Source organism: Apodemus sylvaticus, chromosome 2, assembly GCF_947179515.1.
Source record: "Apodemus sylvaticus chromosome 2, mApoSyl1.1, whole genome shotgun sequence".
In the NCBI taxonomy this organism is placed as follows: Eukaryota; Metazoa; Chordata; class Mammalia; order Rodentia; family Muridae; genus Apodemus; species Apodemus sylvaticus.
The window spans coordinates 71,731,996-71,751,218 of record NC_067473.1 but is presented as its reverse complement, the minus strand read 5'-3'; the positions used below and the strand labels follow the sequence as shown (position 1 = coordinate 71,751,218).

Here is a 19,223-nt window from a genome sequence, read left to right as displayed (position 1 = left end):
TCTCCTGTGGCACTGCAAACCCCTTCGGCTCCTTGGGTCCTTTCTCTAGCTCCCCCATTGGGGCCCCTGTGCTCACTTCAATGGCTAGCTGAGAGTGTCTCCCTCTGTATGTGTCATGCACTAGGAGAGCCTCCTAGGTGATAGCTATATCTGGCTCTAGTCAGCGAGTACTTGTGGGCATCCACAATAGTGCCAGGGCTTTGTAACTGTGTATAGGATGCATTCCTGAGTGGGGTAGTCTCTGGATGGTCTTTCCCTCAGACTCTGCTCAATCTTTTGTCTTTGTATCTCTGTCTGTGGGTATTTTTGTCTCTTTCTACAAAGGACCCAAGGATCCATACTTTGTTCTTCCTACTTCTTGGGCATCATTTGATATGTGAATTATGTCTTGGGTATTCCAAGCTTCTGGGTTAATATCCACTTATCAGTGAGTGCATACCATGAGTGTTCTCTTGTGATTGAGCTACCTCACTCAGGATGATATTCTCCATTTGTCTAAGAATTTCATGAATTCATTGTTTTTAATGACTGAATAGTACTCCATTGTGTATATAATACCACATTTTCTGTATCCATTCCTCCGTTGAGAGACATCTGGGCTCTTTCCAGCTTCTAGTTATTATAAATAGGGCTGCTATGAACATAGTGGAGCATGTGTCCTTATTACATGCTAGAGAATCCTCTGGGTATATGCCCAGGAGTGGTATAGCGGGTCCTCTGGTAGTATTACGCCCAGTTTTCTGAGAAACCGCTAAACTGATTTCCAGAGTGGGTGTACCAGCTTGCAATCCCACCAGCAGTGGAGGAGTGTTCCTTTTTCTCTACAACCTCTCCAGCACCTGCTGTCTCCTGAGTTTTTTTAATCTTAGCCATTCTGACTTGTGTGAGGTGAAATCTCAGGGTTGTTTTGATTTGCATTTCCCTGATGACTAAGGATGTTGAACATTTCTTTAGTTGCTTCTCAGCCATTCGATATTTCTTAGGTGAAAAATTTTTGTTTAGCTCTGTACCCCGTTTTTAATAGGGTTATTTGGTTCTCTGGAGTCTAACTTCTTGAGTTCTTTGTATATATTGGATATTAGCCCTCTATCGGATGCACAGACTCTTGTAGGAATTGAGGTTAAAAATTGTTTGCTTTTTGTTGGACTTCAAAAATTTATTGTTGTATAGCTCCCTAACCTGCTGAATCATATTAAGTCTTGCACTCCCCAAGGAATGGCAAGTGTCAGATGTAATTTGACCACTGAAAGTCAAATGTGCGATTCTGGTTTCTTGTCTGCCACACCCCTAAAGAATAGCAGTAACATCAGCTTTACTATAGAAGCCACCTTGAAGTTTGGCTTGATTTCTTGCAGACATCAAATAGTGTCTTGGTGGGGTCATCAGCACAAGTGAAGCAAATTGCTTCATTTTTTTTTTTTTTGTCAAGAAGACCCAAACATAATTTCAATACACCCAACTGGGAACAATATTTAAACAATCAGAAATGGGTTTTCCTTATGCAATGTGAAGAGTTAAGGGGAAAATTTTGTCACTTTAAAAGGTATAAGTAAAGAAGCAATTTATTTAAGTCATAAAGTCCTATGAAGATCAGAGTGTTTCAAGCTTTAACACATATTTATGCTTCTTTTCACAAATTCTGTTCCTAGATGTTATATAACAACACACAATATTTTTTCAAATATTTACTTCCTTCCTTCCTTCTTTCATTTCCTTTTGTTTAAGGTGAAGACTTCTCGGGCTAACTTTAGTGGTTAGCCTGAGAAGTCTAACCACTAGCCATGGTTTCTCAAACTCATTATCTTATTCTCTCAGAATATCAGTGGAAAAAAGCCAGAACAGATACATATATCTCATTTCCATTAAATTAAAGGCTATATTTTAAGCACAAGTCTTAAATTTGCATCCAATTCAGCATAATAAAATAAATTCCTGCAGGTTTAAATACCATAAAAATTGATTAGGTTAATCTACTAAAATTGAATTAAGGAATACTTAGTGCATTAGACAAAGGGATTACAGAAAACACTGGTGAGCTTCCTTATTGTCTTCTTTCTGAGTGAGTTCAGAAAACCCTGCATGAAAGAGACAGGGCTAGAATCTTAATGGGATAAGAACATTCCTTCATCAAAACCCAGTTATTCTTCTTTGGTTGGCTTCTTTTCTAGTCACAGTTAGGGAGTGAGAGAATTTTGTTTTGGTTCAGTATCCTACCCTGCAAGCAGCACTCTATAGGCATTCATTTACTTTAAAACAACTGACCCCTGATATAACTAAAAGATTAGTGAGTATAATAGGAGTTTTCTTTTTCCTTACTTTGGGACTGATATTCATTCTTTAAAGTTTTTTCATTTTGTTTTGTCTGCATGAGTTTGTGTGCCTCACATATATGTAGGTACACAAGGTGGCCAGAAGAGGGAGTCTGATCCCTTGTGACTACAATTAAGGGAGATCATAAGACACCACATGGGTGCTGAATATTGAACTCTGGACCTTTAAAAAAGTGACCAGAGCTCCTAATTGATAAGGCATCCCTTTGCTCCCTAAACATTCATTCTTAATAGCAATTTGTCATGGCAGTGGGTGGGTACAAATGCAGATGCATTATATCTTATGCATATAGCTTTTCTGGATTTTGAATCAGGTTTTATTTTAAAGAACATAATAAATATTTTATGATTTAATGATATTTCACTTTCAGAGCAGAGCCTTGCTATGTAACCCAGGCTAGTCCTCACAATGAACTGATGATTGTCTTTGCTCAGCCTTTGGAGAGCTCTGACTATAGAAGTTCTCCACTATGCCTGTGACTTACTATATTTTATTTCTAATCCTGATGATGATAAGATTGCCACTAAAGAACTCTCAGAAAACTTTATGGAGTGCCATAAAGTTTGTTTCCATAAAGTGTCAAGATTCTGAGGCCTGCATGTAGTCAGGACTGTGAAAGGAAGCTTTATGTTGAGCCAAGTAGGCATCTTAAAGTAGGTGAACTGGAACATAGTTTTAATTACACCAGAGTGAAGTGCTTTATAGCTCACAGCTTTGCACCTAAACAATAGGTTTGAAGTACTGACTAATTGTAATTTTGTCAGTAATAACCTTGAGTCATGGATAAACAAAAGCACGGAAAGCTCACTTGGATCTGTGAGGGGCCAGGAGGGTTAATCTAATTTAGATTAAACAATGGGTTCTATAAATTTAATATTTCGTGTGCATCTTAATTTAAAATTGCCAGTGAAAGTATAAAAACTTAGCCAAAGAATTTTGTTTTAATCTTTAATTTGAAGATAATCATCAGATTCAAGGGATTTCCAGAGTACAAAAGAATAAAAGTTCTCATTTAGTTAAGATGAATAAATGTGCAAAAAGCTTGTGATAGTTAAAAATAGTTGTGCATATAAATCAAATGCCCCTCTCTTGTACCCTTGAAACAAGAATTGTCAGTGCCAGTTTTGTGCAATTTATCATACTGCATGGCCTCTACTGTTAATCCAGTGTCTATTTAAATCATTTGTGATTAGTTAACCATATGTATTCATCTAATGGATGCATTGGAATGGTTCAATATGGCAGAAGTCATCCTTGGCTCAAGATTTTACCTTTGCCTAAGGAGTCCAGCAACTCTTGCTGATGGAGAATGGTAGTGAGAATGTATGCACATGAAGAGATTGATGTAGAAGAAACAGTGTGTCTAGTCTTTCCTCTAGATTCCTGTGACTGGACTCTTAGAGGTTGAATTTGTGCCACACAGATAATGCCATAGACGCTCATGTATATATGATGATATCCCTGAAAAATTCTAGCTGGATGAATATTTTGTTTGCTGGTTTTTGATGCATACGATGTGGCAGGAGAGTGACAAGCCCTCACTCCAAGTGAAGAAAATAGAGAAGCTGTGCATTAGATTCTCACAGAATCACTGTATACATCTCTTCATTTTGATAAGCCTTGATTTGTGTTTCTCCTAGTGTAAATCTGAATATTGTACATTCCCGGTGGGATTTGAGTGTTGTAGGAGAGCCTTAGCTCTGGGGCACAGATAGAGACTGGAAGTATCCTGTCCTGTGGTTCTTGTGCTCTGTGTGCTCCAGCCGCATATGTAGCAGAGGATGGCCTTGTTGCACATCAATGGGAGAAGAGGCTCTTAGTCCTGGGAAGGCTCAATGCCCCAGTGTAGGAGAATGCCAGGGCAGGGAGGTGGGAGTGTGTGGGTAGGTGGGGGAGCACCTCCATAGAAGCAGGGGGAGGGAGAATGGTATAAGGAGTTTTCTGAGGGGAAAGCAGGAAAGGGGATAACATTTGAAATGTAAATAAATAAAATATCCAATAATAAATAAAAGGAATACCAATGTGTAGAGAAAGATAGTGATAGAGCTTACATAAAGGGCAGATTCTTGTTCAAAGTATAGCAGTGAGTGGTAGTTACTATAACTGTATTTAAAAACTGCATTAAAACATGAAATCTGCATTAAAACAGCAAAAGAACATTGGCACAATTCTATACATTTTTAAAACCATGCACAAATCTCAGTTCAAACACGCAGATCCAATGGTAGTGAACTATGACCTTTTAGACAAATTCAATCTGTCACCTGTTTGTATCAATAAAGTGCTATTGGCATCCAGCCATGCTGCTTTGTTTACACAATGCCAATGGCAACTTTTGAGGCACAGAACTGAGGATTTCTGACAGAGATCACTGGCCCACAAAAACTACATAATATCCTACTGGTCCTTTAGGGAGAGTTTGCTGAGCCCCAAGCTAGACGAGAGGCCGCTGTTTGTGACGACTCCTTGGAAGACAAACAGAGTCTACATTCTTGGGTTTACACTGTGTTCTATAGGATCCTCCAGATCCTCTGAGGGGCAGTCACAAAGGATGCTAAGCAAAGAGGGAGACAAGTAGGAGCTGGTAAAGGAGAAGAAAAGGAGAAAAGGAGAAATGGAGAGGCTGTGTACAGATAGCACAGCCCTGGGACTCAGCCAATGCTGCTGAACTCTAGTCATTGTCCCTATACTTCCATGTTAAAAAGACTAGCTGGCAATACTCAAATTTAACACACAAGGCAAGGCTTCTCTAAGAACAGGCACTGAGTCAAGGTAGAATGGTTGAAAGTATTGATAGCTAGACTGCATGTAGAACCACCTAGGAGACAAGTCTCTTTTCAAGCTTGTGAGAAGTTATTTAGATATTAAGTTAACTGAAGCACCTTAACTGTGGGACACTAGATTGGGCTAGGCTCCTGGAGTTGATAAAAGGAGAAGGCAGCAGAGGACTAACATCACTGCTTCTTGAGGAATCATGTGACTAACCACATCAACCTCCTGCTGCCACATCTGTACCCTTGAACTATGAGCCAAACTGATGCTTTTTTTCTTTAAGTTGCCTTTGTCAGGATATTTTATTACAATAACAGAAAGTGTTATTAATACACAAGGGTGGAAGGTATAAACCAGAGAATAAGAGGTAGCAAGGCAGGTCTGTTTTCTGATATTGAAACTGCTGCTTTTGATACAATAGATTGATAACATAAGGGTGGAAGTGCAGGTCATTAATGCTTTGAGAGTCCCAACTATCAGTGTTACTAATTGGGCTGTTTTGGAATAGTAGAGGAGACTGGGACTCTAAGAAAAATAGTGATAAGAGTTCTGGTTTTCTCTTCTCTAGTGGAGGTAAGTCTGAATGTGTCAAGTAGAAGGCCAGAGAGGATAAGAGCTTATTCAAAGGTGCAGGTGTCTAGAGGGAGCTGAGATCTGATGCGTGGGGTGCTTGATTCCAAAGCATGTACTCTTCATGCTGTCTTGCATATTGTTGTTGTAAGCATGGTCCATCACTGGCCAGGGCAGTCACTCCGTGGAGCATCCTAAGCTGTTTCAAATCTGGATCAGAGTTTATATTCTGCTCGTATAGTAGGTAAATTCTCAGAATACTAAAGGCTTGGTCAAGGTAACGGGGGAATGAAAATGATCAAAAATTCATCAGATATGTGTATGAAATTATGAAGTAATTTTTAAAAGATGTACAATGCCATTCTATAATGTTTCTGAGCTCTTACACTCAGTTTCCCACCAGGAATCCACACTCCCAGCCTTGCCTCCTGAGCTTTGTAAGAAAGTTTGCTCTGTAGGTAACTGATCCCAGGGGTCATGTGTCATCTTTCTCAATAAAGGTCTCAGGTAGGATTCAGTTACTGGAGTGCAACCTGGAATAGGCTAAAATCTTTATCTACTGTTTTTCTCAATTCCCAGAGTGTCTCCCAGCAGAAAGTTATAAAATCAATAGCTAAAGCCTTGTTCTCTTTTGTGAATAGTGAGATCTGTGAGAGAAGTGCAGTAGAGGAATCTGACCATGGGTATCCAAGTTATGGAAAATAAATTCTTCCCTGTATGTGGGAATGCTGTCATTTTTGTAGAGAGTACCCAGTTCAGAAAGAGATGGCTATACAAGAAGACAATAAGATGTCATGGAAATCATCAGCTAGCTACATCAGCAAAGCCCTGCCTGGAAACCATTTCTCACACTGATTATCTTAAGGGATGACATTCTTTCAAATATAGGCAGCATTTGAAATCATGAACCAGAAAATCAGTTATGCATACACAAATGTACATCTTCATACATATTCACACTCACATACTTACCATATAGCTACAAAATACTCTTAGTTTTTCCAATTGTAATCATTTTGCTTTCCCTTTCAACAGTGAATTTGCAGCTGATGCTGAAGTGGAATGATCAAATAATATTAAAGCACTGAGTTCTCCCAGGGTAATGGCCCATCATTTCTAATTTTTGAAACTCACCAAAGAGGCTGGAAGATATAAACAAAGGCTTTTTTCCACTTAACAAATTGCTGACTTTGTTAATTGGACCTGACCTCAGATGCATCCTGGGGCTTGTTCTTTAATGGGAAATGAGTCTAGGTTGTGAGCTTGAGAATTTCACTGTCTTAGGTACTTCCTAAAGCCTCGCCAGCTCTGCACTTGCAAGCAGCCTATGGTAACAGTAGAGGACTGGGACATTAAGCAAAACAAGGGGTTACAAAAAAGCTATAAGTCAAAAACAGAAAGTCTTTGCTAGAAATGGAAGCAAAGGGAAAAAGAGAAGCTATATATTTTATGTCCTTGTGTTCTGACTTGCATGGTTGTGGACGGTATATTAAGGTTTTCAGATAGGTTGAGCTCATAGCATGTGGGTTTGGTTAGGACTCATACCATATGATGCTATCGCTCAGAAATTCATAGGTGGGAGCAAAGCTCAGACTATCCGTCTAAGCTTCCTCATAGGTCCTACCATCGTAACCAGCCATGGGTTAATAGCAAGTTCTCTGTACCTGTACTTTGCTATAAACCATGTGTGAGATTCTGGATCAGTCACCGAACCTCCTACAATCTATTGCACTCATCTGAGAAATGAGAAATATGCATTGGGTTAATTCTGAAAGTCTTCCATCTACCCATAGGAGGCTGGGCTCTTTGTTCTTGGTTTAAGATATGTATAAAATGTGTGTGTGTATGTGTGTATATGTGAGTGTGCATGCACATACATGTGTATGCACGCACATTCACACTTGGACATGCGTATGCCTTGAATATATGTGCCTATACTGTTATAGTAAGAAATGGGAGTGGAAGAAAAAAACTTTGGAGCATCTTCTCAGGATTTATTTACTACTAGTAAACAAATGTATACATTCTGGAATGTCTTCTGGTGTTAATCCCTTTATGTTTATTCTGAGAAGACTATGATAATAGAAAAAAGAAACCCACATGGGTAAAAGCCAAGGTAGTGATGAAGAAGGAAGGAAAGTGATCCTCTAACACATGCCCATAGGTAACCTTTCTCTTCTGTTGAGTTAGGAGACAACTTTCCATGGTGATAGCTTCAGAAGTGAGGCAAGCCAGAAGCAAGGAGTGTTAGATAAGAGAAGTGCTTAAAGAGTTAAGAGCTTCTAATGAGGAAGCAAAGAATCTTAGGAAAACAGTTTCTAGGGATCTGAAATTCCATAAGGGAGTTGCAAAGTCTAGGGCTCTAAAATTTCTACACTTGGATTCCTACTTGTGAAGTCAGAATCTGGGTCCAAGGTCAAACCTAGCTATAGCATTTAATATCTGTCTTGATGTATGTTTTTAACTTCCAAGTAGTTTCTAGGCATCTGGCAGGTGTTATTGTTGAGAACATTATCAGGTACATTTTTATATTTGGGAAGTTCATAGTCAGAACTAGGAAATATCTCACCTCTACTAAAAATGAGGTTGATCACACTCTTCCTAGCTACTCTTTATTTCTCCCACTCCCGGAATCAACCCTCAGTATAAACAATGTTGAATAAAACTTAAAAGAGGCCTTGGGTTTGAGCTTTTGTACTGGGTCCCAACAAATCACAGGGCAAACTAATAATTGAGTAAGAAGTACCTATTCTAAAGCCCTATGTTGCTGAAGTCTAGCTAAGTGATTATCTGACTTGTGAGAAGCCAAGGGAGTGGAAGAAAGCCAAGTTTCCCCAGTAGGTTCAAGGGCTCAACAATGCACTTCCCTCTGCTTTAACTCTCTGCATCCCTTAGTTCGTACAAAAGTGAACCTGTAATGATTTGACGCTAAGCAAGGCATCCCTTATCTGCAGTGTTCTCTGCCTGTCAGCAGTAGAAGTGACTTTGAAATGACCCATCCACGTTCTAGTCTCTCACTTAGTGCCTTAGACATCGTGCTGCAAAGCCAATCTCCTTCACTCAGCCATTTATTCCACTTGATGAAATAAAGTATTAGAGCTCAAGAATCACAAAATAAAGCTTGTTAGGAAGATGGAGAGAAGCTTTTACCAGCTTTTTCCCTTTCCCCAGCTTTGGATCCACATCCGCTGTAAGAAGACACTGCGGTGGTGGGAAGAATAGAGTGTACACCTGCTTCCTCCTGCAGGCTGGACAGGAAGGCTGCTCTTCTTAGTCACTCTCAGAGTTAGATGGGAGCCTATGGCTAAGTTTTAAACCATGTGGGTTTGTGGGCAAAAGAGATTTCCGTGATTTCTATATTGGCTCTGAAAGAGAGCAGGCAGGGCCACCAGGCTTCTCTGCTCTCACAGTGTTGAGGAGAGAATATCAAGAGGATGAAGGAGCTATTTAAGTAGCAGGAGTTATTAATTGTCTTTTTTTTCTTCATACTTCATTTTATTTTATTTTTTTATTATTTTCTATATTCTTTGTTTACATTCCAAATGATTTCCCCTTTCCTGGTTCTCCCCTCCCCATAAGTCCCATAAGCCCTCTTCCCTCTGCCCATTCCCCAATCAACCCCCTCCCACTTCTATGTCCTGGTACTCCCCTACATTGCTGCATCAAGCCTTTCCAGGACCAGGGCCCCATCCTTCCTTCTTCTTGGGAATCATTTGATATGTGAGTTGTGTCTTGGGTATTCAGAGATTCTAGGCTAATCTTCACTTATCAGTGACTGCATTCCATGTGTGTTCTTTTGTGAATGAGTTACCTCACTTAGGATGATATTTTCCAATTCCAACCATTTGCCTAAGAATTTCATGAACTCATTGTTTTTAATTGCTAAGTAGTATTCCATTGTGTAAATATACCACATTTTCCGTATCCATTCCTCCGTTGAGGGACATCTGGGTTCTTTCCAGCTTCTGGCTATTATAAATAGGATGCTATGAACATAGTGGAGCATGTGTCCTTATTACATGCCAGGGAATTCTCTGGGTATATGCCCAGGAGTGGTATAGCAGCGTCCTCCAGAAGTATCATGCCCAGTTTTTTTTTTAATATACTAATTTCAATTAGTGTTGCTTGTCTGTGCATGAATGCAGGGCTAGCATGGTGAGGTTTCAGAGCTTGTCTTACAAGCCAACCTATCCTTGGTAATTCAGTAAGCCAGGTGAAGAAGTTGGAGGCTCCTTGTCCCCAGTATTTCTTGCTTCTCAGCAACTGCCTTTGTCTAGTTAGGCATTCCTTGGGCCCCATCTGTCACACTTTACAATGAATTAGTTTGGTGAGACTGCTACATGCTACCAAATTATCTTCCACTGCCCTGAGAGAGCAGAGCCTTTACTACTGAGGATGAAGTGGGTAGTTGAGACACTTTCGTAGTATGTAACATTTTGACGCAGGCATTGGGATGAGAATGGTGTGTGCTCTTGGTGAGCTCTGGCTAGGTATGGAGCCAGAAGATCTTAGATACATAGAAGGCTGCAAGAAATGATTTCTAAGGTTGAGAGGAGAAAGATTATCTTCAATGCCTTCCTGGTAAATGTTTAGACCTGTGCACCCCCAAGAACATAAGAGACATGTTTTCTTTCTCATTCAAATCCTCACATCAAGTCTAATGGAATGTGGTAGATAAGAGGATTCTAAAGGAACCACACTGACCTTTCTAAACCTAGCTGTGAAATAAATTTGCAAACCACCTCACAGGGTCCAGGAATGGGAAGAATCAAGGAATGACTGAATACAAAGGCTTCCTTTAGATTCCAATCCTGTACCAGGGACCTTTCCCTTTCTTATCTCTTGCCTCCCTGAGGCAGCAAAGCGAAAGGGAGATAAACAATCTTTCTACTCTCTCTGCAGCCTGGGGAGCTGCTATCTCTTCACAAGGAAAACTGGCCTTTCCTCCTCCCCTCGCCCAGCCCACTGAACCCTACTGGTAATGTTTTCTAGGTAGTGATTCAGTACACAGACAGGGCTGTGCTAACTCTTTGAGGGAGAGAACAGCAGACTGAGCTCCTGAATTTTGAAATTCTTGCAGCAAACAGTGTGTGGCCTTTATATTACTCTGGCATAGATGATGCCTTTTGCAAGGAACAAATGTCCACATATGGCTACAGCTCCACAACCACCACCTCTTTCTTTCTCCCTGGCCTTTGTCTCTGTCCTGGGCTTGGATATCTTTCCTGTCTTGCTTTCTCATCTTTGACTCTCAGTTAGCTCTAAGAGGCAACAAATTGCACTTGCATCTTAAGAGTGCCTTGTGACTGTAATTCTGCATGCCAGCTCCTTGTTCCTGAGCTGTTTCTGGTGCAGATAGGAAGCAGTCTCCAGTAACATGTGACTCTAATTGTTTCTGCCTAGGTTTATTGAAAAGGCTTGCCTTTGTAGCAAACTTTCTCCTAATTAATTGTTTAAAGTCTATATCCCTAGAGGCAATATGGTAAATCTTTACTTCACATGGCTGAGAGCAAAACAATTACCCAGCAAATCCTGTATTCCTGCAATTAATTATAGATACTATATACAGTAGAATAAGATTTCTGCCTTCAAAAACTGATTTATTTTTTCCTTTTTTAGTTCATGAAAATGTCCTGGCAGCCTCAAAGGATGTACTCGTATTTAAGTTGGAAAAGTGTCTACTCTGGTAGAGTTCTGACTCTTGAACTGGTTCCCTTGTTTTTCCCTATGTTAAACCTGTGGTTTAAGAGAGATGCGTAGTTTCTCTGCAATTTTTATCATAGCAAGCCATCTATTACCAGTCACATATCAGTTTTATTTAGATTGGAGGTTTCTATTTGGATGTATTTGAAGGAGAAAACAACAGCAGCCACCCTGTCAAGGCCTATGTATTTCATGGTGCTGTAGGAGACACAGGGCAGCCCTAAATGGAAGGTACCGATTTGATTTAGCACTTTGATTACATGGGTCTATGAGTTCAAATCAATCACAGTGAAAGTTGAAACTCAGTAGGCATGAGGAAATCACCTGCATCCTTGAAACAGTTGAACAGAGTTCACAGAAAATATTTCATTCTCTTTAAGTTAGCCTAGAACTGTGGCCCAATGCACCACACATGTCTAGAAGGAAGCTGATGCTGTGCGTCTCAAGCTGAGAGATGGGCTGGTAAGTTTTCGCTTTCCTCAGGGAGATGGAAAGGGAGAAACAGAGAGGGAGAAACACAGAGAAGGAGAGTGGCTGTTCATTTGTGAAACTGTTTTTTCTGGAGCTCTGAAGAGACCGTAAGAAATATCTTTTTTTAAAAATTATTTTTATTTTTTTATTTTCTATATTCTTTGTTTACATTCCGAATGTTTTCTCCTTTCCCGGTCCCCCCCCCCATTGGTCTCATAAACCCTCTTCCCTCCACCCATTTCCCAATCACCCCTCTCCCATTTCCCTGTCCTGGTACTCCCCTACAATGCTGAATCAACTCTTTTCAGAACCAGGGCCCTCTCTTTCCCTCTTCTTGGGTATCATTTGTTATGCTAACTGTGTCTTGAGAAGTCAGAGCTTCTGGGCTAATTAATATCCACTTATCAGTGATTGCATTCCATGTGTATTCCTTTGTGATTGGGTTACCTCACTTAGAAATATCTTAAAGCAAGCTCATCTCCATAAATAATGACATGAACTCACAAGATGGCTTAAGAAATGTCATGAATCCACTCCTCTTAGCATCATGCAGGTGGGTGGGGTTTGTACTGTGCTAAGACACAACACAGTATTTTAAAAAAATGTAGATTTATTTTATGCATGTAAATGTTTTGCATGTGAATATGTCTATATATCACATGTGTGCCTAATGCTCAGAGAGGTCAAAAGGTATATGTTCCCCTAGAGATGGAGTTACAGTGAGCTGTAAGCTTCCATCTAGGTGCTAGGAATCAAATCTGAGTAGTTTTCAAGACAAATGCTCTTAACTACTGAGCTATCTGTCTAATTCCCAAAGCTGAATATTTTTTTTTAAAGACACTTGAATTTAACTTGCCCTTGACAGAAGGAAAAGCATGGAGTCAAAAATCAATGGTGATCTTGTGTTCCTAGTCTCTGCTCCAACTTCAGGGAATTTGCAAGGGGACTTGAAAATTTGTCATGTAAATGCCACCTGAAAAGAAATAATTTGTTCATTTGTGCTATAGAAATGCCAATGTTTGAATGTTTGCCTTATGTGCTGCACATGGAGTTGTAAGTGTCCAAGGAGATTGGCCAAGTCTAAATCCTGGGAAACACAGTCCGTCCGGAATCTATCATTGTGACTTCACCCACATTAAAAGGTTCTTAAAGGGAAATTGGGTCTCTAAACTGCTGATGGCTGACTGCTTCCTAGCAGGCCAACCTCATACAACCCATTCTCAGTTTTCTGGTGAAAAGGATTTTGTCTCACCAATACAAAATTTTTCACATAATTTCTTTCATTGCATTTTCATGAAATGATGTAAAGGCATTTCTTTGAATCTATATCATTCTAACTTTATAAAACCTGCCCATTGTCCATGGAAAGGGCAACAGTTTTCCTTAGGGATAAATCCTTGTAATTTCTATCTAATCTTGGTTGCCAATTTGACTTCACCTGGAATCAACTCAAACCCAATCATCCGGACACTCTTGCAAGGGACTTTTCCTGGTTGGATCATTTGTGGTCAGAAGACTTACCATAAATGTGGGCCACACCTTCTGGTGTCAGTCTACTTAAACACACACACACACACACACACACACACACACACACACACACACAGAAAAAGGAAGCTTTTACTTTCTGTCTGTCTTCCCTCACTCTTACTGGCAAGTTCATCTGTCCTGGCACTGAGTAGTTCCTTAGCTGGTGTTAGAATCTGCTTCCTCAGTATTCCAATGTAGACTCAAAACAAGCTAAGGGATCAGGCCTCATGGATTGAAAAAATACTGGATTCTTGGCCTTTTTATCAGGAGATGGCCACCACAACCTTTAAGCTATCCCAATCCTAATAAATTCTCTAAATTCTCCCCCCCCTCTCTCTCTCTCTCTATATATATATATATACATATGTATATGTGTATGTGTATGTGTATATGTATATGTGTATGTGTATATGATGTATATGTATATGTGTATGTGTATGTGTATATGTATATGACATATATGTATATGATATATATGTATATATGTGTGTGTGTGTATATATGTGTGTGTATATATATCCACATAATATATTCACATAATATATCCACTTTATATATATATATATATATATATATATATATATATAATTATAAATTCTATTAGAACCCAGACTAATACAGTCTTGGATAGAAACTTAAATGACTATTATGAATATTTACTATTATTTAGCATGTATTAGTCATTTTCTTCTTTCTTTTATTAAGATAGAGTCTAGGTTGGGAAAATGCCTCAATAGATAATGTGCTGGCTTAGAAGGCATGAGGGCCGGAGTTTAGTTTTCCTAGAACTAAAAGAAGGGGCATGACTATGTATACCTCTAACTGCAGTGATGGGGTGGCAAGACAGGTAAATCTCAGGGGCTCACTGATTACCTAGGCTAGCCAAAACAGTGAGTTTCATGCTCAGGGAGAGATCTTGTCTCAAAACCACAGTGGACAGCGATAGAGGGAGGTATTCCAGAACACCAGAATCAGCATCTAGCCTGCATGCACATAGGAATGCCTGCATGAATTCATGCACACAGACCCTTACCTTAAATGCACCTTTTATCATTCCTTTTGAGAAATTAGTTATAATAATGTTATATCAGAATACCTAGTATTACATTATAAAACATCTGTAGATTATAATGCTTTTTCATGATTATTTCTCAAAAAACATTTGAACTACCTTCTCTTCCTCCCAGATCACCTAGTGATGTGTTGTATAAAGAGCACTCAGGATAAACTCTTCCTGAGACCTTATTTATTGTTAAAGGGAAATCAATCTCACATTAGCTAAATTAATACATTAGGTATAAAAATTATATACTCTAACATATAATCTTCTCTTGATAGTAAAACTTGGATTTTTATGGTACTAATTCAATCAGCTACTTAATTGGAACTTTTCTCAAGTTCAATGTGAAATTCAGAATTAGAATTAATAAACCAGAGGTATTTACATATATATTATTAATAATTAATATTTACTTTCAGTATACAATACATGAGAGTCCTACTGTAAAGAACATGATAGTTCATTTCTTAGCATATTTCTTTAATATGCATATTGTTTAGTGTTCTGTGCCAGTATCTTTTCTTAATGACTTGAAACCAAGTATCTTACTGAGCTTTCCTTCTAAGTCTGGATATACAAATGAAGTGTTATTGTTTATAGCCAAGGCTTCATAAAGATCTTTTTGACCAATTCTGTAGGTAGTGTCTTTTTCCAATGTAAGAAAAGAATGATCAGTCCAAATGTTACCCGTCTTTTGTATTAGGAGCACCCCCTCCTTTTAGCTGCTGTCTTAAATAACTAAGCAGGAGACTGCTAAGTGTGCATCCTTACATTTCTTAGGACACCTCTTTGAGTGGATGCAAGTATCTATCACTGAGTAGGCCTAATTGTCCACTGATTTATAGGAGTTCTAAAGAATATTCCATCTCACATAATGCTTTGCTAGGAGGGATCCAAACTCAGGCACTAAAAACCTTTATAGCCTCCCCAGGAGGCATGGGGATGCAGGTGGTATTCTCATTACCACAGCTGATATAATGGAGAGGCTTGCCTGGGGTCTTCGAGCAAGCCAGTTATTGAGGGACTGGAATCTGTGTTTCCTTTGCCTAGTACACAACCACAAAAAGCACAGAACTCCCAGGAGTGTTGCCTGAATCACATGTGCAGGAAATAGAGGGAAATGATGCCCAGGATGCTCGTTGCTGAATCCCCATAGCAACCTTCCACTTGTTCCCCTCCCACTGCACATAAAGCACACCGAAGGGTATCAAACAACATAAAACCTGAATGGTGCCCTTAATTAGGTGGGACCATCATGTTGACTCTCTTACCTCCCACTGTCCAAGATAGCAGCCCCCAATTCCGCTCTGTGGTGCCTAAGCCCAAAAGCAGGACATTGTTACAGAAACAATCTTTGCCTTTTAAGGGACCATCAAGCTTTGATGATGATGGAGTTTGATAGCTATAATGTCAAACTTTATATGGCCATAATCCAAGTTTACAATAATACATTAAGCTATAATGCTACTATTTATATCACCATAAACTCAGTTTTATGGTGATATAAATAGTCATGCTAATGGCATTAACAGCAGCACACAGTGGAATCCCAGCTGTTGAGTGGCACTTTTATGCTGTTAGCATTGCTATTTATACTACCATAAGCTTATGTAGTCAAACTTGTTACATATGAATAGATGAGGAAGATGGATATCAGCATCTTATGCCTGAATTGAGGCTTCTGTACTGGACACACCCTCTTTGGCAACAAAGATCCATGTGGCTATCTATTGGTCCTGCTTGTGTTGTGTGATCTTTTTTTTTTTTTTTTGAAAAAAAAAATACATTTTCTGGCATCTTCTGAGCAGCCTGGAAACAATATTTCAATGTGATAAGAGAGTGCAAGCCACAGCTGCTGGGCAAACTTACTGTCTCCTTGGCAGCGCAGGGGACCCACACTCAGCTTGGCTTCTGAGCCTTGTCGGTCAGTATCTCCAACCACCACCTGGCTCACTGGCAGGTGATCTTTGTAGGATAAGAAGCCAGCATCCTTCCTCCTGAATCACAGGGAGACAGAAAAACATGGGGAGACTGTGTTAGAATTATAGCTCATGTTGTCTGATCACTGTGGCATTTTTAATAGTTGTTCAGAAACACGCTGAGTAAAACCCCAAATAGAGTTTGCTCTCCTTCCCCAGTAATTGCTCAGAGCGTGGCTCAGAGGCAACTCTGGCATGGTCATCTGATGGAAAATAGAACTGACATTCTGATTTCCAGAACTCGCAACTAATAAGCCATTGGCTATTTTAGGTGGAAATTAGACCAAACTACATGCGCCACAGGCGATCACATGCAGAGTTAATGGAAAGTTCAACAAAGTTACCAGAATGAAATACCAAACAGAAATCTTTGTCTCTTTAATTGGTTTGAAATAATTCCTTTGGAGACTTTCTTCCCTGTTGTGTATCAGCTAAATTCGGGATAGCTTTTGTTTCCTGGTCTCTCTGTGTTTACTTGAAGAACTGAAATAGTTCATGGAACTCTCCAGCACAGAGCAGGTGCTCCGTAAGTACCTGTCTCTATGTAAGGAGGAGTGGAGCTGGCCCCACTGGCCTTTCTGCCTGGGTTATTCTGTTTACAGGAATAGTTACCCTGATCCATGCCTTCTAGCTTGACTTATACCTACCTTTAATTACATAAATTTTTATCATTTGAGAATTTCATGTATTCATACAATGAATTTGATCATAATATTCACTCCCCTCCCCTCTCTATAACCCCTCCCAGATCTACCCTCTCTTCACGCCCCTCTCATTTTTATGTCCTTTTTCGTTTTATAACCCACTAAATCCAATCTGTGTTGCCTAGATATTTTTGGGTGTGAGATCATGCACTACAGTGTGGTCAAACTATTCCCTTATTGTGTAATTCTCATTTATATATGAAATCATACTTATCAAGATATACTCAACTAAACATACACATTGAAGTTACATACAATGTCCCAAATTCAAGAATATCTGCAGAGTTTTAAATACAATTGCTCCTATGTCATCATATACCACACCAAGAAAGTACTAGATCTGACTTTATGCCCAGAGGAACCAGTTTGAACAGATCTATTGATTCTTTTCTAGAGTATAGGTAATTGTCATAAAACTGATATTCCTTGCTAAAAAAAAAATTTATCACCCTAGATAACATGAAAAAGTTATCTTTTCAACTTATTCTGGTTAAGTATCCGAATAGAAGTCCACAGAATTTAAAGATGCAAAGAGATACATATGAAATATACAATTTAAAAGAACATTAGATCCCACATTGCCTATGGAAACAAGTCCACAGATGGCAGTAGGTGGTTTGATTGGCACAGAATCTGATGAGATTTCTCAGCACCTATCCTGAGAGTAGCTGACCCTCAAAGTGATTTACTTGATATTCTTCTTAGGACCTCGCATGATTTTTTTTTTATATATAAAGTCTTGTATGCAAACATGATTTTGTCGGAGTCAATGACCTTTAGAGATTGAGGTCAATCTAATTTAGGGAGACATTAGGTACTATTTATCATGTTAGCATAATGCACTAATTAAATGTGATACTGGGTTTGTACAGTAGAAGAATTCTGCCATCCAACTCAGATGAATTCTGACTCAGACTGTCATCAGAACTGTTAGCTACAGTAGTAAAGCTTGATTCCCTGGGTCCGTTCTAGAACTGTTCTACTCCAGTACAGCTTTCCTGAGGAATTTGGTTAGACTCCGCTGCTTGGGCCCTGCCTCTGGAGACAGCAAACAGATAAGCATCTCAGTCCTGCACTTAGCTCGGTGAAAACGTATTTAAAAATTATTTAAAAACAAACACTGACTTGAGTTTTTCACACTCGAGAGCTTGCTTTGCTGCCCACTGTTATGACAGTTCCCATTCTAGAGGTCTGTCCTGTAAAGCCTGGCAGAGAGAAACAACCTTTTCTTAGGGAAGCTTTTAGGGAGACTTGGGTAGCCTGCCTGAGAATGCTGAGAAACCAGTTTTCCATCCTCTTGGCAGAAGCAACACCTCAGTGAAGCTGTAGAAATGTGTGGGAGGCCATTATTTGGACTAAGGCTATAGCAGGCCAGGCTGTCCCAGCATGGACTCCCTTGTGTCAGCCACGAACAAGAGGAGGAATTTCTCTGAGCTAGCATTCTAAGCAAACTTTCTCTATTTTAATTCTGTAAAGGATACTTTTGCAAGGATCCATCTGCTTTCTGTTGGTTTCTGCTTCCTTCAAACCTTTTCTGCCTATGAAGCTAACCCTTTCTGCTGAATCAGTAACCCATTCATTCTGTTTCATAGACTGTAGGATGAGATGTTGCCCAAGTCTAGAATTGATAATAAAATACAATTAAATATTTTAATTAGATTTGTTGTGATTATGTTTTTCTCACCAGGTCACTATGAATGATGAGAAGGGGGAATAATGTTTCCGGGCCTCTTTGGGACAACTAGGTTGGGCAGAGGCGACAGAATGTTCCCTAGGGATGCCTTGCCATCCCAAGACGGAGCAGCATTGCCAGCTCCTGGATGGTCCTTATGTATAGGGAGACAAGGCCTCTGCTCTGACTCACACAGGAGCCTCTGCAGCTGTGGATGTCAACAGCTGATGCTCTAACACACAACAAAGTAAAAGTTTCTGAATACTTCCAATGATAGCCTCAGTTACCACTGACTATTGAAACTTCCTCAATGCCATGTGATGGTGTTCCCTTTAAAGCAATTAGAGCAATTAAGAAAACACCCGTCACAACTAGATCTTTAGAACCCATGACTACGTCCCCTATAAAATGAAAGTAATTACAGACTCAAT

The 19,223-nt window shown here is 39.6% G+C and overlaps 1 protein-coding gene across 1 annotated transcript in view; it reads right to left on the bottom strand.

The window, feature by feature from the left end:
- The window catches only part of Cntnap2 (contactin associated protein 2), a 1,662,736-nt gene that overhangs the window by 394,061 nt on the left and 1,249,452 nt on the right, over window positions 1-19,223 (bottom strand). The window contains exon 15 of the mRNA XM_052172851.1: window positions 16,307-16,434. Within this exon, the coding sequence (XP_052028811.1) occupies window positions 16,307-16,434 (128 nt within the window). The remainder of the gene's footprint in view (window positions 1-16,306; window positions 16,435-19,223) is intronic.